General features: G+C 39.0%; 1 protein-coding gene across 28 annotated transcripts in view; it reads left to right on the plus strand.

Annotated features, from left to right (window-relative positions):
* The window catches only part of PLEKHA5 (pleckstrin homology domain containing A5), a 203807-nt gene that overhangs the window by 11355 nt on the left and 170630 nt on the right, over positions 1 to 21822 (plus strand). The window contains exon 4 of one of the 28 annotated variants that reach the window (XM_036459086.2): positions 10080 to 10115. The exons of the other annotated variants lie outside the window; for them this stretch is intronic. Within the exon in view, the coding sequence (XP_036314979.1) occupies positions 10080 to 10086 (7 nt within the window). The 3' untranslated portion in view covers positions 10087 to 10115. Of the gene's footprint in view, positions 1 to 10079; positions 10116 to 21822 lie in introns of those variants that run through there. 28 annotated transcript variants of the gene reach the window in all.

A 21822-nucleotide genomic window follows, 5' to 3' on the forward strand; every position in this document is an offset into this window, starting at 1 on the left:
ATATAAAATAACCCCTCCATCCTTATTTCAGAAACAGTATATTTTAGAATCAAGTCAACACTTAGCTTAATACCTGTTTGCACACACACTCCGTGTGCTGGGTAAGCTTCATGAAAAGCAATCTTTTTTTTTTTTTTTTTTTTTTAAAAGCAATCTTGTTCGTTGCCATATTTTTAGTCCCTTAGCCCAAGCCCTTCTCCTAGTAGTTCCTCAATAAATATTTCTTGATTGAATGAATTTTGATGGTGACAGTCAACTTAATTTCATGCTATTCAGAAACTTTACAGTTTGGCTCTTTGTGAAATTTAAGTATTTTCCACGTGGCATTTATCCAATCCAATAGGGAGTGAGTACACCAGCTGCTGATCAAGTTTGGTTTGTGGGATTCTCCTCCGAGAGGCAGAGGATCTGCCCAGCGGCCTGATCGTAGGACCAGAGGCCTGACAGAGCCGGGTCGTGCAGAGACCCCTGAGGCCTGCGTGCAGACAGCCGAGAGCCACACCTTGCCTTTGATCATGCCCTTCCCAGGTAGAAACTTTCACAGTTTAGGCCGCTGTGGATTCCAGAGAACAGGGCAGATGCTGAAGTCTATACCGTCATGGATAGCATTGGTAAAGCGAATGCGGACCAAATCTGAAAATACTAGTTTGTGGGTCCTTACAGAAACCTGGGAGAAACAGAAAACAGTCCTCATGGTGTACAGACGTAGAAGTTTAATGAACCACGCGGGAACTCCTTGGCTGCCTGGGAGTGAGCTCTGTGCCTTAGGGAATTATCCTCTGAGGTGGCCAGTCACCATGGAAGCACCTGAGAGAAGCCCTCCGGGTCTCACACTGCTCTCTAAGGAAGCGTTTGCCTCCTCACCTATAAGGGGGAGTCGTTGAAAATGTGCGGGATGTACGTTGCCGTGCTTTCAGTCCAGGTTTAGGCCTGGACCTGTGAGAAGGAAGAGGAAGTGTTGAACTCTGAGCAAGAAAACAAGAGAAACCAGTCCTAGACTGGCTGTCATGGGCAAGGAAGACTGAGGAAGCCAGGGGGCGGGGCTTCACTGTGCTCAACACTCCACCCTGCTGTGGTGGGTGAGGGATTCCCTCTGGTTCTTCGAAAATCCCTGGCCACTTCAGGGAATAACTCCCAAACCGTGTCAGTGCTGCAGCCATCTGCTACCAAAACATGCCCACTGCCTATCTCCCATTGACGTTCTGCATGGATTTCGTTTTCCCCTCCTTTTCCAAATGACTTAGATTCATTACACATGTTATTTTGGATAGGCATGGATTTAAAAATAAAAAAAGGGGAGAATTTACCTCTGAGATGAAAATTAGTTTTAGTCTTTTGAATAAATACTGAATCAATTCCAACAGGGTTTGCTGAACTTGGTTGAAGGTGCATATAATACCCACTTGGTTGAATATGATAAAGCTGTTCAACCTAAAATTTAAAGCTCAGTAAAATAGGACAGTAATGGCAGAATCCTGAAAAGAAATATGGCACTCCTTGCCCAGTTCTTACAGGACAAAGCAGCGCTCGGGGGAAAGTAGCATGTTATATACTTAGTGTCAGTTGTTTCTTCTGTTGAAAATCCACCCGTTGCACTACATTTACTTTTAAAAGTTGTTCCATCACAGAATAGCTCTGGCATTTAGAAAATTTAGTAAAGAAGCATCAGAGGATTCCATTTTAAACAATAAATCTATCAGGCAAATAATATGTCTCTTTAGTGGGTGTGCTTTTTCCCCAACCTGTTTTATAATGTGTGGTTTTTTTTTCTGATTATAGAAGTAATACATTTTTTATTATAGAACATTTGGAAAATACTGAAGAGTATAAAGAAGAAGAAAAAACAAAACAAAAACCACCCACTTTTGTTATGCACAGAAAATTTATATTAATTTTTCTGTATATATGCATAATCATGTTTTAAAAGATTTGGGTCTTATCACTAATCCTGCATGAAATGCTATTTTAATAAAATTTACATTATTGGTCTGGCCATTGGGGCTCAGTTGGTGTTGGAGCATTGTCCAGTGCACTGGAAGGTCGCCAGTTTGATTCTCGATCAGGGCACATGCCCGGATTGCCAGTTCAGTCCCCCGTTGGGGTGCATACAAGGAGGCAACCAGTTGATGTTTCTCTCTCACATCCACGTTTCTCTCTCTGTATCTCCCTTTCTCTCCTTTTCCCTTCCTCTCTCTAAAATAAAAAATATAGTTAAATGTACTTTATGTGTTCCCATGTCATTATATATTTATTCGATAGATTTCACATGTGTTTTTTTTTCTTTTTATTGAATTTCAGAGAGAGAAGATGGGAGAGGGAGAGAGAAATAGAAATGTCAACGAGAGAGAAACATCAACATCGATCTGCTGCCTACTGCACAGCCCCTGCTGGGGGCCTGGGGACTGAGCCCAAAAACTGGGCATGTGTCCTGACCAGGAATCCGGCCAGTGCCCTCCTACTGCATGCGTTCGCACTCAGCCACTGAAACACACTGGTTGGGCTATTCAGTAGATTTTTTAAAAAACTGTGATGCTCTGTTTTACGAATACATAATACTTTAATCATTCCTCTATTTTTAGATGGCTGTGTTTCCAATTTTTTGCTTGTGAGGAAAATTCTTATATAACATTCTTATGTGCATGTCTGTTTCCTGGACTTGGAATTATTGGAAAAAGATATGAGCTTTTTAAAAGGTTCATCACTTAACATTTTGCCAAATTGCTCTCTAGAAGATTGGTACAGATTTATATTCTCTCCTACAGTATGTGAGCGTTTATGAAAGTGCCACCATTTCTTCATACCTGCAATAAATTCCCTTGATTGGACTGATGAAATTGAAAGGTAACTGATGGAGAATCCGTGTGGATTGTTATTAGTGATTCAGTTGGTTTGGAACAGCGATTAGTCTGCCCCCAAAACTTAGTGGCTTAGCCGAAACGGGTTTGGCTCAGTGGATAGAGCATCGGCCTGCGGACTGAAAGGTCCCACGTTTGATTCCGGTCAACGGCATGTACCTTGGTTGTGGGCACATCCCCAGTAGGGGGTGTGCAAGAGGCAGCTGATCGATGATTCTCTCTCATCGATGTTTCTAACTCTCTATCCCTCTCTCTTCCTCTCTAAAAAATCAATAAAATATATTAAAAACAAACAAACAAAAAATTTAAATTGCGTACCTTTCTGTAGGTGAGTGGGCACAGCTATGCTGTTCTGTTATGTGTGGTATCACTGAGCTTATTCATTTAGAAGTCTTTAACTGGAACTGGGCTGTGGCTAGAATATCCATGGTCTCTCCTTGTGGCCTCTAAGCGCCTAGTGGTCTGTTTAGAGTTTTTTATAACATGGCAGCTGGCTTCTATGGGAACATCACTGCTAGGGCTTATAAAATCTCTGCCTGCATCTGGCTTGCTTATGTCCTATAAGCCAAAGCAGGTCTCATGACCAAGGCCAAAATGAAAGGTGGGAGAGGACACAAGGCTATAGGAGTGGTTTGTTGCAGACCATTGATGTCATGGGCTACCAGAGATGGTAACTGAGTTTCAGTTAGCATCACAACTCTAATCGATCCGCAGTAGCAGTATGGACCACTGATTTCAGGAGATTTGGAGACCCACTTCTGCATCAGTGAGAAAGCATATTGTGAAAAGCTAGTGATGTTTGCAAGGGCTTAGGTGGGGATGTGGATGGTTTTATCATCCTTAATTTAATATCCATGAGTTTATATCATAAAGCCTTTCACTAAAAAATAAAAGCAATTCATGAGCTTGCATGTAAGCCCAAATAGTTTAGAAACATTTGAATACGGGTCTTAAGCTTTTGTTCATCCTGGTACCACCTTGGCAGCTAATATAATTGGTAGTATAAGGTATCAGCAATCAGTATCCTCTCCTGGGTTGGTTTGCAAAATACCATTATATTATTACCAGAACTGCTGCTTCCCATTTCTGAGTGAAAAAGATATAGCGGGATTCACAGATTAGGTTAAGTGCCTTTAGCAGTGACCATGAGAGTACAGCCCAGGATCGTGTGTGTGGATGGAAAGTTGGGTGAATGGATAGATGGCTAGAGTCACATATGTATTGATATGCATACGTGAATGTGTGATTTGTAACTCCTTGACTGAGTTGTCGCTTGACATTTGGGTTGATTCGTGTGATTTAACTAGTAATTATCCATGACAATTTAAGGTCAGACACTATAGTCCTCTGTATTCTAAGGAAGATGTATTGGGAAATGTTTTTATTGCTCCTGGAACAGCTATGCTCCCCACCCCTCATACTCTGTACCCCAGGAGGTTATACATATCAAGTTTGGTTCATCTTCTAATCCTCCATTTTGCATTTGCATACACACACACACACTGCAGTTCTCAGCACAGCTGCTAAAGAAACTCTTAAGTTGAAAACAAGCAGTATTATTGGTAGGAGAAATGAAACCCTGGGATGGGGTTATAAATCCTTTCTGCAAGTAATACTTCCTGCCTGGCGTGCTATTAAAGCCTCATTCCAGAAGACACCTAAATTAAAACGTTTCACAATTTTTGGCTTCAATTCCTGAAAATCATTAAAGGAGCAGTGTAATTGATTATCCAGGGTGAATAGGTATGATTGATTAATCTTGCTCTATAACCCAACCATCCAAAAAAATGCAGTGGCTTAAGCAAGAACTGTATTAGTGTGTACACTTCCCTGGGGTGGCTGGGCAGCTCCTCTAGTTTCTGTTGGGTTGACTGTTGGCGTGGGATCAGTTGTGGGTCAGGCGGGAGTCTTTGCTCATCTTGGCTGGTCTGGAATGGCCTTCTCTGAACATGGCTCTCTTTACATGATCTTGCGTCCTCCAGTAGGCTCGCTCCTGTGGTGAAAGCAGGTGTCATTTATACTGGAAAAGTGAGGGAGCAGAAGTGCTCTGTGTCCCTTGAGGCATGGGCAGTGGAGCTTATTTACTAGACAGACATAGAACTCATTTATTATGAGTAAAAATAATAGACATAGAACTCATTTATTATGAGTTCTATGTCTATTATTTTTACTGTTTGCTTTTTTTTTCCAGATTACTTTATCCTTTTTCAATTAAAAAATGACATTTTCCTAATGTAAACTATTAAAATATCAAACATTAATGATATATATATATAAATGCTAAAGAACAATGATTTAATTACTTTATGTAGTGTTATATATCAAATACTAAATCTAGTCTAAAACCCAAGGATCAGGATTTTCAAATTACCATTTTCCAGTTTTTGTTTCTAAGGTCTTTTTAACTCGGTATAAACAAAATAGATATTGTAAATGTAAATATTTAATTACTTCCTTTTGCTCGTAGTCACTTTGAAAGTTTAAACTATGTGGTGAACCAGAGCAAAATTTCATAATCTTTAAACCACAAAGTTGCCTGGTAGGCAACAAAATAGGAATGACAACAGTGGAAGATTTACAAATTCCCGGAACCACCTGGAAATAATTTTACTCTATGCTCATAAGAAGGAACACTGTAACATGAAGAATAATTAATAATAATTACTTTCTTGCCTCTAACTCTGTAGTGGTCATACTTGTTCCATTGAAAGGTGCAAGGCAGGTTAAGATAATCTGTGCGCTTTAACCTGTACAATACAGGTGAGTTTATTTTATGCAATTAGCAATTTTCTAATCTCTGTGGGTGAAATATTTTACTACCACGTTTATCTGATTTAAGACAGTTTAAAACCTTTTTTTGAGTTTTGTTTCATTGTGGATTCTTTAGGGGAGGGTCAACTTAATACATGCCGAATGAATATAATACAGCAGAGATAAAGGAACACAAGACGAAGAACCACTACACATGAAACTCAATGTTAGCTCTCCAGTGTGCTCAGACTTTTGAAGGTCCCTTTTGCCCCTCCTTCCCATCCCTCTGCCTCCCCTAAAAGGAAACATTTGACAACCACCAGATGTGATCGCTGGCTAGGGTCTAGGGATCCCAGGCGTGCACGAATGTCGTGCACCGGGCCTTTAGTGTTCACGTAATATAAAACGGGAAGCAATGTCCACCAATGGGAAATGGTTATACAATAGTATAAACATACAAAAAAAATTTAAAATAAACTACATCAATTGAGGGTGAATCTCACAAATTACACACTCAACACAATAAGCAAATCAACTAATTTCCCTTTTGTAGTGTAAAAAAAAGGCAGGGGAAATTAAACCAGGGATTGTATATGGATTCAGGCACATGTAAAATTTTAAAAAGACCATAGGGATGTTAGAAACACAAAATAAAGGATGGTGTTTTCTTTTCTTTTTTTTTTCTTTTTTTTTTAAAATATATTTTATTGATTTTTTACAGAGAAGAAGGGAGAGGGAGAGAGAGTTAGAAACGTCGATGAGAGAGAAACATCGACCAGCTGCCTCTTGCACACCCCCTACCAGGGATGTGCTTGCAACCAATGTACATGCCCTTGACTGAATCGAACCTGGGACCTTTCAGTCCGAAGACCGACGCTCTACCACTGAGCCAAACCAGTTTCGGCTGATGGTGTTTTCTTACTGTGGCTTTTACTTTGAATTTCCCAGACTAATGAAATTAAGCATCTTTTATTAAGTCCATTGTGTGTTCATGTTCTTCCTCTGTGAAATGCCTGTTTATATCTTTGGTTCACTTCTCTTGGTGTCTTTTTTTTTCTTGTGATTTTTGTTTGTTTAGTATAGATAATAATCTTTTGTAAATTCACGTTTGTAGTTTGCCTTCTCTTCCTCTCAGTGATCCTTTGATGAATATAACTCTTAATGTTAACATAATTCCTTATCTTCTGTAAGTTATGACAAAGTGTTTTTCCCCCTTTCCGGTCCATTTATTTATTTATTTATTTATTTATTTTCATTATATTTGTTTATGTTGTACGTATTTCTTTTCTTTTCTTTTTTTTTTAATATACTTTATTGATTTTTTTTTTTTTTTACAGAGAGGAAGGGAGAGGGATAGATATAGTTAGAAACATCGTTGAGCCGAAACCAGTTTGGCTCAGCGGTAGAGTGTCGGTCTGCGGACTGAAAGGTCCCGGGTTTGATTACTGTCAAGGGCATGTACATTGGTTGCAGGCACATCCCCGGTGGGGGGGGTGCAAGAGGCAGCTGGTCGATGTTTCTCTCTCATCGACATTTCTAGCTATCTCTCTCCCTTCCTCTCTGTAAAAAATCAATAAAATATATTTTAAAAAAGAAACATTGATGACAGAGAATCATCGACCAGCTGCCTCCTGCACATCCCCTACTGGGGATGTGCCCACAACCAAGGTACATGCCCTTGACTGGAATCAAACCTGGGACCTTTCAGTCCACAGACCGACGCTCTGTCCACTGAGCCAAACCGGTTTCGGCCAGCTAGGTACTTCTTTAAGTTGCTTATCAGAAAGCTCATTGTCACCTATTTGGAAGACAAGCTCTATGTAAAACAGCTTAGGTGTGTTTTTATAATACCAGCTGTTTTCCCTGGCAAGAAGGAAATCCAGACAATTCTGAACCTGTTTCGATCATGAGATTAAGTAAAATGCTTTTATTAGGTGCTCATGAATAATGAACGCAACTCTATCTAGTAAGAGGACTCTGCCAGGAATGAAAGAAAACAAGACTCTTTCCTACGACGTCCCTCAACCTGATTTTTCTTCAGATCTCCCGTTTCCGTGTTTCTCTGATAGTCTTTAGTCAGACAATCCACCTGATCTGGTGTGGTTTGGGGGCCTGTTGATTTTTTTTTTTTCTCACCCAAGATTATGTTTTATTGATTTGGGTGGGGAGGGACATTGATCATTTGCCTTGCACGTGCCCCCTGACCAGGGATCGAACCCGCAACCTAGGTATGTGCCCTGACTGAGAATTGAACACGCATCCTTTGGTGTATGGGAAGGTGCTGCAACCAACCCAGCTACCCGGCCTATGGAGGGACTGTTGATTTTAAAATTATCCTCGGAATCACCATTATCAGGACTGTAAATGTGATCTACCTAGACTCAAACTGGAATAGAATATGTAAAAGACAATAACAATTTAATCGTGTGAATTGTAGTCTCAGGCATAAAGTACTATTAATCTTTATCTAAAGTGTGTTACTGCTCTGCACTCGTCATTGCAAAGGCCTTCACTTAGGTGGTAAGATTCTATTATAGATAGAATATAGAATTTCTCATAATCAAACACATGGAGAAGAATAGTGATGTTTTCTGGCTTCTGTGGGACTAAGCATAACACTTTACTGACCCAAATACAGATGCTTCTGGACTTATGATGGGGTAACACCCCAATGAACCCATCCTAAACTGAAAATGCATTTAATAAACCTAACCTGTCAAATGTCACAGCTTAGCCTGGCCTTCCTTAAATGTGCTCAGAACACATACATAGGTGTACAGTTGGGCCAACTCATCTAACACAAAGCCTAGTTTATAATAAAATATTGAATGTCTCATGTAATTATTATGTGTATCATTTTTGCACCATCATAAGTTAAAAAAATCGTAATTCAAACCATTTTAAGTTGGGGACCATTGATGTACTAATGCCCTCTGAAATAATTCACATAGCTCTCTGGAAAAAACTCACCTCAATGAAAATGTTTATATTCAGAGACATTCCTGATAAGTGGAATGAACGGTCCTTTTCTCAGTAATAGTTTTTATAGGTAGATCCACATATACAGAGAAGGTAATTTTTTAAAATATATTTTATTGAATTTTTACAGAGAGGAAGAGAGAGGGATAGAGAGTTAGAAACATCGATGAGAGAGAATCACTGATCAGCTGCCTCTTGCACACCCCCTACTGGGGATGTGCCCGCAACCAAGGTACATGCCCTTGACCGGAATCGAACCTGGGACCTTTCACTCCCCAGGCTGATGCTCTATCCACTGAGCCAAACCGATTTCGGCCAGAGAAGCTAATTTTTATGATTTGCTACATAATATTTCTGTTAGGTTTTTTAAAAGAATTATTTGTATTAGAAAATAATTTCCATTTTATAGTCTTGCTTTTTGAGGTTTCCTATGTCAGTTATTATCTTTCAAAGTTGGTATTGCAGGGACCTCCCTTGGAGTATGCTCTTTAATTGGCAGAGGGGTCAAAAAGACTGAGTAGGAGCATTTCCTTGCTTTGTTTAGGGCACAGAACCTCACCAGTTACTATTACAACTTCTGGGAAACAGAAGAGGAAATAATTAGAGATTTTTATAGAGTCCTGTGGAAAGTTTGCTTTTTACTCTAGAAAGTTGGTTGAATGAAGCTTCTCAGTTAATAAAGCATGTATTATTGTTAAAATGACACACGGCCCCGAATTGTTATGGTTTAGTTTTGTTAAGAAAGCACACAGAAACTCAGTGTGCTACTTAGAGTAAATGTTTATGGGATCCATAATAATAACACTGCTGTTCGGCCTTTACTGTGATCGGCTTATTCTGCTTGTCACTTCCAAGTCTGTTTTCTTTTGCTCTAGCTTTATTGAAATACACTGGACACCAGCCAAGACTTTTTCTTAAAACATCTTCCCAGTTTCATTATAGCTGTCCCATTATGTGTTTGGTACGAACTCTGGTTAGGAGCTATTCCTATTTCTGCAGAACATGAAAAAGTATTAAAAAGCATGCATTTATTTACATATTTTGGTCCCTAATATGTGTTAAATATTGACTGCCTGCTAGGAAGCTTAGTAATGGATTAGACAGACCTGGCTCTTACCCTTGTATATGTCATAATCCAAACACAAAAGCCCCATGTATTGATTTTTAACTTTAAAATTTTCAAATAAATTTATATTTTAATTGAATGGGGAAAAAATGAAATTAGATGAATACTGGGTTACATAATCTTCCAGGCACTGGGCTGCAAAGATGAAATAGAGAAGGTCTACACACTTAGTACTCCTCAGCTTCATAACTGATTTTGATAGTCATTGTTTAGTAATGTAGAAATGTTTATCCTATACCTACTACCTACTATTTGCTAGGAACCTATGGTGCTAGACGTTAGGGATAAAAAATTGCATGCTAGGAATGTGTGGGTTTTTTTGTTTGTTTATGTTCTGGTTTTTTTTTTTTTTTTTTTTACATTTTAAGATTTTGATAAAACAATTGAGTTAGAGACTATATTGATTTTATTTGCTGATCTAAGTTCTTGTCTTCTTTTTATGTAATACCTGCCATTTATGGAACGCTTAACTATGCTCCAGGCACTCTGCTGAGCGTTTTATATGCATTAAAGTCATGTGCTGCATATGCCATGCAGACCTACCCACTAGTTATTGAGCACTCAATGTACCTATCACTATGTAAGCATTTCATCTCCTTAAAATTGAGGAGCCTAAGCCTCAGAGAACTGGCAGAGCTGGGAATCAGACTTGGAGTGGGTTGGCAGTCAGGGGTCTGTACCCTGCTGCAAAACATCTTTTAGCAATTGCGCTTTATGGTAATATTTTCATCAGCAATATAAATAACAGGTGATCTGATTATTTAAAATTCCCCCCCCCCTTTTTTTAAGCAACGAGTTTTGAATAATACTCACATATGGAGTTTATTAATCATTTTATGTAACCTGTGTTATCTCTATTATGATCAGCTTTAAAAAAAAAAAATTTCCAGCCCTAGCCGGTTTGATTCCGGTCAAGGGCACATACCTGTGTTATGGGATTGATCCCCAGTAAGGGGGCATGTGCGAGGCAGCCTGTCAGTGATTCTCTCTCATCTTTGATGATTCTATCTCTCCCTCTCCCTTCCTCTCTGAAACCAGTAAAGGTATATTTAAAGAAAAGTGTAAAAAAAAAAAAAAAATTCCGCACATTTCAATGGATACAGCTATTGCCATAAATCTAGGATCAAGTTTATAATGAAATTAGAAAAAATTAATTCTATAAAATTAGGTTGAAAATCAGTGTATTTTCTTATAATCTCAAGTGGCCTGTGTAAAGGTAGTCATCTTAGGCTGATGGCATTAAAAATTGACAGCTTTGAGAAATCTCTATTTTATAGTAAATTTTTTAATGTTTCCTTCTTGATGTCTTTTGGGTCCGGGCTTCCATTGACATCACAGTTCACATTTTAAAGGAAGAAAAAAAAATACCTTGGTCAGATGGCTCTGTTGATTGGAGCATCATCTTGAACACCAAAAGGTTGTGGTGTTCATTTCCATCCATGGCGCATTCCTAGGTTGCAGGTTTGGTCCCCAGTCTGCACATGCGGGAGGCAACCAATCAACGTGTGTCTCTCTCCCTACCTTACTAGAATTAATAAAATAAATGGAGAAATGGGGTGGGAGGAGGCAGCGGGGACTAATGTCTAAAGTAGCTATAAAGAACACATTCACCTTCTAAGGTATTGCTTCACCTCCATTTGAACATATCTCTGCCTCCCTAATCTCTTTGGCTACAGTAAAAATCTTGCTGTAGTTTTTGAAATGTAAAGAACAGGGCTTTTTGCAATTATGACTGACCTCAGCCTATATCAGCTTGCTTTATTATTGACTTAATTGTCTTACAGCTGGGGGGAAAAAAAAAAAAAAGCCTGATTTTAATATGCCTGGCCTTATATTTATACTATAGGCCCGATGCACTAAGATTCATGCAAGATTAGGCCTTCCTTCCCCTGGCTGCCGGCACCACCTTCGCCCCGGCCGGAGCCACCTTCAGCCTCGAGCCTTGCTGCGCCAATTTGCATATTTCCTTTTTATTGGCTGTGGGCACCACCATATTTGTTGCAGTTATGGGTCAATTTGCATATTCCATCTTTATTAGATAGGACTAGAGACCCAGTGCACAACATTCGTGCACGGGGGGGGGGGGGGGGGAGGAGAGTCCTTCAGCTTGGCCCTGGCGATCATTGCATGTCATAATGACCAGCCATTTCGCTGTTCGGTCAATTTGCATATTAGGGTGTTAGGGAGCGGCTATCGAGTTAAGCCTCAGACTGACCTGTTGGCAAAGCCACAAACAAGTCCCAGTTTTAGAGGGCACAGCCCTCTTAGCATAAGTAAGCTTGACCTTATGAAGTTCCCTAGATCCTTCCTTGGGTAGCTAATGGCTGTGGGAAGCACAGCAAGGCTGGCAAAACAAGCGAAACTCACAAGAACAGTGTAACTATGTTGACTACTACCCTGTTTTTCTCCAACCAACTATAAAATAAACCCTCAGCCGAAACCAGTTTGGCTCAGTGGTAGAGCGTCCGTCTGCGGACTGAGAGGTCCCAGGTTCGATTCCGGTCAGGGGCATGTACGTTGGTTGCTGGCACATCTCTCTCATCGACGTTTCTAGCTCTCTATCTCTCTCCCTTCCTCTCTGTAAAAAAATCAATAAAATATATTTTAAAATAAATAAATAATAAATAAACCCTCAGCTTGCTGGCTGGATCTCTCTCTCTGAGGCCTCACAGGGGATTCAACTTACTCTCTTTCTTTTCTTCAATCTTTCACTGCCCTTTCCCCAGGCTCACCGAACCCTTGGCTGTGCTGGCCCAGCACATTAGGGTGTTATTGTGTAGGCTTTTCAGTCATTTATAAGTGATCAAGCATTTCTTTCCTCCTCTCTGCTTCTACATGGCATTCAATTAGAATTAACTCCTGAATAATTCAACTGATGCTGTACAATCTAGAATATAGACCAGACAGCAAATTCACTGGGTCTAACATTCCCAGTGTGTTCTAGGGTGCCTCTGTCTGTCCCTGGGCACCAACGGAGCTTCTCAGCCTCCGTCATGAAAAGTGTGTGTTTCTGTTTAGCAATACAAATTAAAATACAGCTGGGAATGACGTGGTTAGCCCCATCTCACAGACATTCGCCTCCCTCTGTTCATTTCCTCCTGTTTGTATTCCTAGAAGCAAACAGCTGCACATTCAACTTTATTCTTGATCCTTTACTTAAAATCTGGATCTCAGAATAAGCAAACTGAGCCTTTAGGCTTGGGGGGGGGGGAGCCTTATTTATTTTTAATTTTTTATGTTGTCAGTTGCGACAATAATATATCCATAATAATAAGTTGTTTTTTTGAAATAGTTGCACACAATGTCACCATCGTCCATTTTCATATAGTTGCAGCCATAATCCACATTCCTTTTTTAGCAATCTGCTTTTCTCACTGAACTGTGGCCGGAACACTTTCTTACACATCTACATAGTCGTAATTTTAACCTCTGCGTACTAGGTGGGGCAAAAACAGGCTTACAGTTGTGCGTACAGGAAACATGGAGTTTATTCTTGTATTGTTATTGTTAAGCATTGTATTATTTTCCAAACAACTGTAAACTTACTTTTGCCCCACCCCTCAGTATTCTACTATTAAGCATTTCATTTAAAACTCCGTACAGTTTACTTTGTGCCAAAATAGCATCACTTACAGTACTAAATAGCATTACTTTTACACAGGTGTTTTTCTCCCTGCACGTTGTACTGATTAAATTTTCTTTTAAAGCCATTTATGCCGTGCATATCAGAATATGTCAACATTTTTTAGTTAAAAGGAAGTCAGGTAAAAGTAAACTTTTAATTTGAACCACGCGGAGCAGTTATGCCTTCATCATAAAGATAGGCCAGGAGTGTGTCAGTGGCCTTAGTGAGTTTATCTTTTATGTATACCCAGGATTGCATGTCCGTACTTAGCAATTTGCGTATAATTGGCAATTGTAGGCTGTTTATTACAGCGTGATGATGTGGCTCCCTCAGGTGACAGTCTGTCTGATGGAATTAAGGATATCTTATGGTAGAGCCCAGTCAGCTTCTGTGGTTTGTTAGTGATAGTCCTAACTCTCATTTTACTTAACATCCTGGTATGTGTCTATCATCATGGACTTACTTTATTTTCATTCTGTTAAACCTTTTTTTTTTTTTTTTTTTTTTAGTATATGTTACGTAAGTAACTTTTTTATAATGTCATGTTTTCTTTCTCCTAAATGTATGTATTGTAACTCATAGACATAAAATTCTAGTATTTAGTTTTTTTTAAAGTAAAGTGTGTGTTTTTGGACACTGATCATCACCTCCTCCCCATACCTGTATCATCATCATCATTACATACCTTATAGCCTGATTGGATAGGCCTGGATCATAAATTACTCCTTCCTTTTAAACCAAAGGGTTTTTTTTTGTTTTGTTTTGTTTTTTTAAGTTTTTTTTTTAAATATATTTTATTTTATTTTATACAGAGAGGAAGAGAGAGGGATAGAGAGTTAGAAACATCGATGAGAGAGAATCATCGATCAACTGCCTCTTGCACAACCCCTACTGGGGATGTGCCCGCAACCAAGGTACATGCCCTTGACCGGAATCGAACCCGGGACCCTTCAGTCCCCAAGCCAACGCTCTATCCACTGAGCCAAACCGGTCTCGGCTAAACCAAATGGTTTTTAACTACGGCATTTATATAGCAGCCAAACTGGTCATAACAATTTTTAAGTGAAAAACTTTCTTTTTACTGTAAATGAAATGTGTACTCCTATTGGAAAGTCTAGAAAATTACTAAAAAAAAATTACTTATATTCCCATCACCCATTTATATAAACTGTTGGCAGATAGTCTTTGTTTCCTTCCTATATATTTACACATATAAGAAGATTGAGATCATAGTATACACATTCATAATTTGATTCACTTAATGATTTGGAACATTTTTCTATTAGACTTTGACATCTTTCTAGTAATTACTAGGAAATCAGTGCACGCTGATGATAAACTCAGGCAATCTAAAGGGCTATGAGAAGACTGAGAGTCCTAATCCACTGCTCCAGACCATTTCTTTCCCGACCACTGGCGACAGTTTCTTATTCTATAACTAAATGCCCGGTGCATGGATTCGTGCACTGGTGGGGTCCCTCGACCTCGCCTGCGCCCTCTCGTAATCTGGGACCCCTCAGGGGATGTGGGAGAGCCGGTTTTGGCCCGATCTCCGCAGACCAAGCCAAGGGACCCCACCCGTGCACGAATATGTGCACTGGGCCTCTAGTATATGTATAAAATCTTTGCTTAATCTCTTCCTGTTCTCCCCCTCCTCCATTTCCTCCGAGATTCATCAGTCTGTTCCATGTTTCCATACCTATCCATTGAGCGTCTGCCCCCTAATGGTCAGTGTGCGTCATAGCTACTGGTTAATGGTCAAACTGTCACTTAGGCATACACACACACACACACACACACACACACACACACACACACATAGACACACACATAGACTAGAGGCCCATTGCACGAATTCGTGTACAGGTGGGGTCCCTCGGGGTGGCCTGCGGGAATTGGGCTGAAACCTGCAGTCCAATGCCACCTGCCGCTTCTGCTGCTCTTGCTCATCCCAGCCCCACCAATTCCCAGGAGCCAGGAGGGAACCGTACTGTCCGCCACCACCCACAGGAGCTGGGAGGGAGGCTGGAGGGAACTTCTGCTGCTGCCTGTGCGGCGGGGGGTGGGGTGTGTGTGTGTGAATGGGGTGGCCTAGAGGTACTCCATGCGCACACAGACTCAGTCATTACTGTGACACCGTAACAGACAATTTGCATATTACCTCTTTATACACACACACACACACACACACACACACACACACACATATATATTAACGTTTAGTATATTATAATACCTAAGAAAGAGTGTGGAAAAACAAGTATTTTGATGGAATTTTTTCCTTTTAGTCTTTCACTTACCCCCATTTTTTTAAAGGAAGAAAAAAATTTCCGCACTCTTGCGCCTCTCTCTCACTCACATGCTCTCTCACTGTTTGAGTGAATCATTGTTTGCACTGGAGAAATTTCAGTAAATGTCATGGAACTTTCATTTGGATTGACTTTGGTCTTGTCTTTCCTAAGCCCGAAATGTTGTTACCTCATTTGTAAGAGAATCCTTTATGTCTGAAGAGGTGACAGGTTTAATAGCTGTGTATTCAAACACACAATGAAAACCCCTCCCTCACTCCCTGATGCCGATGTGCACCCAAGATTGAGAACTATTTTTAAACTCTCGGATTTAATACATAGGATCTTGTTCAAAGAAAAAGTCAACCCCTTTTATAGATTTAAAAATGGAACCTTTACTTTTCTAAAGTGTGTTGGCCATCCTTGTTTTTCCAGGATTAGCAGGTATCGAAATACTATGTTGAGAATGTGCCAGTGAAACAATTTCTGAGAGCAAAAACTTCTGGCATTGAAAGGAGAGGATTTACTATAACATATGTGCTTTTGGAAATTAACCAAGATTGAGTATGTGGGTGCCAGCTACAAAACTGAAAATGTTCTTTCCTTCAGGGCAAAGGAAAGAAATATAATCCTGATATTCAAATTAGATACCCCTTTCAAAAAACAAAGTGAGTAGGTTTTCCTGGGCTCATAAGGTAGTCTTTTGTTCCCATAATTTAGATTTGCACAAACTCATTTGAGTAAATGAGGAGGGGGGTGGGACAACTACCCAAGAAAACATTATTCATCCAATGTAAATCAGCTATTTTAACTTCTGAAAAGCAATTTTTACTTCTGAAAAGCAATTTTATTTGATGCAATCATTTGGGGGAAATGCAAGAAGTTTACGTCAGGTTTATTGTTTTAGCAATTGCCTTATATTTACATCAAAATACAAGCTTATTTTAATATATAATGGAATTAGTGTAATTTGCCTTCGTTTAAGTTTTTCCTTAATACATACAACTTATATTTAAAGTAATTTGAATGAGAGGAACAAATTGCTAGTCCAACTTTCATTCTGTTCCCCCTGGAAGTTTTTCAGCACTAATTGCCTTGATTCAGCAATTACTTATTGAGCTACTGTTATGTGCCAGGTGACTTTTTCTTCTTCTTCTTCTGCCAGCAGCTTGGTAGATTATTTTAAAAAGATGACCACTGATTCATTCCATTACTCTTTCATAAGAAATGGATTTCTTAATTTTGACTCCTCTTCCATATAAGAATATTATATTGAAACTTCTGGAGGAAATATTTTCTGTTGAGGCAAGTAGGCAAAGAAAATTGGTTATTTATAAAATGTAAAGAAACCAAAAATTATAAAGAAGCTTCTCTATGTGTGCTATCCAGTGCAGCCATTCAGATTTAGAATCTTATTACATTTCTTGTCAGATTGCTTTGTGAATTTAAAGTACAAAGCACTTAAATATTTCCTCTTGTAAGGACCTTACAAAAAATTTTTGATAGAAATTTTATTCCAAATTTTATATTCGCAAGGATGTGATGAAATAGTACATGAAATTATAGAGGGGGTGAAAATAAGATGGTATAATCAGGCAAGTAATAATTTAGGAAGTATAGAAGGGTCAACCTTCACAATTACTTTGGAAAAATATAGTAGACCTTTTAATTTTAGTGTTTACAGTCTTGATGTGCCATTTCATCCTAGTATTTTGAAGTAGCAGTAGCTGTTACATTTTTATTTGAACATTAACTATAAGAATAACAAAATGCTTTTAGAGCTATTTTTTTATGTATCTTTTAAAAGAATGACATTTTAAAAATAAATAAATAAAAGAATAACATTTTATTATATCATGAAAATACTATTTCTTGTTTTGATTTTTCTGGTGGAGAATGTGTTTTATGTATGAAAAAAGAAAAGAAGGAAAAGGAAAACTTTTTATTGAAAAAAGTTTTTTTTTTTAGAGAAATAGCATAGAAAAATACCCCATATTTGTGTGTTTCAAATTTTACCTTAAAGCATTGAATTTATATACCAAATTTAAGCTTGACTATGCTTTTTTGTATCCTAGTGTTTAATAACCTCAAGAGTAATCGACTAAAGTTTGTGTAAAATATCAAAGTAATTCCTGTTAATTTATTTTAAAATAGATTTACCATTATCTTAATGTTTTTGTCATTTCTTAAACTTTTACTGTTTTGTTTTTTGTTGCTGCATTTGTCATTTGTTTGGTACTTTGAGAATAATAAAAGCAGTTCTTGGGCCTTGGCCCGGGTTGCTCAGTCGGTTGGGTGTCATCCTGGGTACTGAAAGGCTGTTGCTGGTTCAGTTCCCGTCAGGGCACATGCCCAGGTTACAGGTTCTATCCCCCTCTCCCTTTCTCTTTCTACAAATCAATGAAAAAAAAATTTTTTTAAGTAGTTTTCAGCCATGAGTCATGTTAAGACTTTATGGAAACCATTTGTATAGAACTTGCAGTGCATTTTCCCTTAGAAACAATATTGTGTAGGTAAATCTGTCCTCAAACCAGCCAGCTTATGATCCATAGCACTGACAGTACTGGAAAACTTAAGTCCATTTGTGTAGGTATTTCTCTCTTCCCATGTCCAGTGCAGCTAGAGAGTTGGTCCAGTTCCTGAGTAGGGGCGGCTGGGGATTGAGAAAGAAAAGAAAGAGAGGAGACACGGAGATAGAAGGGAAAAGCTGGGACTAGGTGGGACCACAGTCCTCTTCTGGCGAAGAGATAGGGACATTGACCGAGACAGCTAATCCCGTGAGTTTATTTTATATCCAAAAGGCCAGGAAGTTTCACCAAAAGGACAAAACAAAAGGAGATTATTTGTGTTCTTGAGTAGGCCCTGAGCATTCCTGGTGCTAGGCTGGATTTAGATATTAAACCTCTTCCCCACACCCTGGGCTGAAATGAAGGTCAAGCTGACAACACCCTCACCCTTTTGGCAAGGCATGTTCCCAGGGCCTAGCCATTGGGTTCAGCTGACAATAATTAAGGAACGCCCATGTGCCTTCCCAGGGGACCCTGGTCACATTTGCAGTAATTTCTTTGGACAGATACCTCACTCTACTGTAATCTTACCTTCCCCCTCTCTTCTTAAGCAAGTGTGATGAAGTGCCTCTACTCTAGCTCTGAGCCTCTGAAGATCGCTCCTATGGCTTAGGGCAGGGCCTCCAGTGGAAGCTGGGGAGAAGAGCTATATGAGTATGAGGAACCCTGGGCTTCCTATTTGGACTCTTGAACTAGGTGCTTGGCTGTCTTCTGCTATCAGAAACCAACCAGCCCGTCTTCTTTTTTCACTGTTTTCTCCATTCTGTGCGTCTCTTCTTTCATTGGGAACACACGCTCACTTATTTCTTCTGCCTTCCAAAGTCGTGTCATAACCCACGTGGTGGTTTTCATGGGTGTGAATGTGAATCTCCCTCCCTCCCTTCCTCCCTCCCTTCTTTCCTCCCTCCCTTCCTCCCTTCCTCCCTTCCTCCCTTCCTTCCCTCCCTCCCTCCCTCCCTCCCTCCCTCCTTCCTTCCTTCCTTCCATCCATCTTCCATCTTCCTTCCAGTTGCTAGGAAGATGAGAAATAAAGCTCTTTCCAATGGTCTACCTTCCTTCCACAGCTCATTTTCTCCATCCCCTACCCCTCTCCCTATCCTGGATGTTTTCTCTTATTTTGGTAGACCATGTTCTAGCCATTGTATGGCCACACAGATTATGGGTCTTTGGGTATTAAAAAGCTGTAGTTTGTCTGCCATAGACATTTTAATCACTGATAGTGGTGTTGGGGTTTAGGAAACAAAGAGGACATTTCAAAGTTTAGGAGGGGAAATGGATTTAGAGGCAGTGGGTATAAATAATAATCATTGTGTCCATATTTGAGGAGAGGGGAAAAAAGGAATAGAGAATATAGAATTGGCCATACATTTCACTCTTCACATTTTCTGTTTTTGTGTTCATTGCATTTTGAAGCCAGGCAGGGTGGATGAGATGGATGAGGAGGAGGAAATCTCTTGAATTAGAGCACAAAGAGGGAAATTCTGCAGGATCTTAGCAGAAGTTTTTAACCTTTTAAGATTTATGTTACACGCACACATGTTTACAAAGCAGGTCAATTGTATTGAAATACAGATATGACAATTCTTAAGCAAATGATTGATATAGCAATATCTGCTTCTTTGTTAAGTAAAGTCTAGAAGTGAGTTTAATAACTATGCTAATTTTGAAGTGGTGATGAGTGTAAATAATATTTCAAGGTATCTGCAATGACTATAATACGATATAAAATATCTGAATTCTGTTGGTGATAAAAATCAAAGGTACTGCTAATATAACTGTGGCTTCTTATTTGAATTCATTCATAATTGAAGGAAATGCTAAATTTCAGTTGGAGAAAGTGAAGATGAAGGTCATTTTCTTTCCTACCTTAATAGATTTTTCTGAATTTCATTCCCTGATCTCTGTATAATCCCCCTGATTTCTTGGGGTACTATTTGTATGAAGAGAAGAAAGCAAATTAGAGGCTATTTTCATGTAAAAATTGTAGCTCCATCTCAGTGAAATAAACTATAACCGTAAATGTAGAGTGCAGGAAAGATTCTCATGTATTAAATTATTGAGAAATATTTAGGACTCCATCAGAAGGTGTTTCGCATATCAACAAACATCCCGTCAATCTGCTTTTCCGTATTTTATCTGATTTTAGATTTTTTATCTGATTCATGGGTAATGTTTAACTTGTGCCTTTTAGAAAAGATGTGGCAAATTAAAGCAAGATTCTCATGTATTAAATTATTGAGGAATATTTAAGACTCCATCAGAAGGTGTTTCGCATATCAACAAACATCCCACCAATCTGCTTATTATCTTACAAAATAAGATACAAGTAAAATCAGCTTTTAAGAAAACAAGCAAAGGGAGCCTGTATTCTATGCAGGACAGGCCATCTTTCCTTTTAATGAACTTCAGCGACTTTACAGAACAAAGATAACCAAATGAACAAACGAACACTAAATTGGTCTAGGACAAGTCATTTAATTCCCTGCCTCTCCGTCTCCTCATACACAAATTGATGGCACTTAGCTGTTCAGTCTACCTCAGATGCTTGTTGTCAGGACTAATGAGTGAGATAAATGAAAGCAAGTGCTTTGTAAACTACAAAGCACCTTACAAGTCCAATATAAGATGGCATCATCATTAGGCCTGGTGGTGGTGGAAAGGAACTCGCAGAAAGTCAGAGGGGCCAGCGCCACTAAACCCAGGACAGATTTCACAGTGGATGGGGTTCTAGCCTGGTTGAATGTCCTCATTTTATGCAGAAAAAAAATATATAACCCTCAAATTTACTTAGTACCTACTAAGTATCAAACAGTACTGGGCCTTTTCATGTGTTGTCTTCATTAATACTCCAGGTAATTGGGTAAAGGTATTACAAGCTCCTATCCCCTTTTTCATGACTGACAAAAAAATAAAAATAAAATAAAAATAGTAGCTTGACCAACATCTTAGCTAGTTGACCAGGAACCAACATTTGAAACCACTTTTATTTGATGTTTCTGTCACACTGTCTCAGAGGAAGTTGTATGCCTCCAGGTTCTCTCTGATGTTTATTGCTAATGAGTTTGTGTTTTCTGGAAAACTGTGGTTGACTTTTTGTTCATGTTTTCTATTCTAGTTTTGTGTGTGTGTGTGTGTGTGTGTGTGTGTGTGTGTGTCCATCTGTTCTTTTCTGTTTTCTTGGGGGAGGGGAGGATCTATTTTTTTAGATTGGTGCTGGTATAAGTAGCTACTTTTCTCTCTTAGGTGTGTATTTCACATTTTGTGGTGTTTTTTTTTTGTTTTTTTTTAAATTAATGCCAAAAAGAAAAAGCATTATAATTTGTAAACTTAATTGTATGTCTTGTATTTTATTAGCTGAGTAATTGGACCCACTTAGTCTTTAGGTGCAAAACTGTTGCTATAGTACCAAGAAGAAAATGTTGTATGTGTTATGAAATTGTACATTTTTTAAATAGCAATATGCAATAAAGAGATAATTTTTTTTTAAATTAACTCTGTTGTTTGGGGCCATTATGAATATCTAATTTACAACTCTCACCTGGGTCCTCAGTAATACTCAGTGACCCTATAGGGACCATTTAGTTCCCTGCTCACCTCTGCAGAGGTTATCCAACCCCTGTCCTTCTCTCTC

The sequence above is a fragment of the Pipistrellus kuhlii genome, unplaced genomic scaffold, assembly GCF_014108245.1.
Source record: "Pipistrellus kuhlii isolate mPipKuh1 unplaced genomic scaffold, mPipKuh1.p scaffold_m20_p_3, whole genome shotgun sequence".
NCBI lineage: Eukaryota > Metazoa > Chordata > Mammalia > Chiroptera > Vespertilionidae > Pipistrellus > Pipistrellus kuhlii.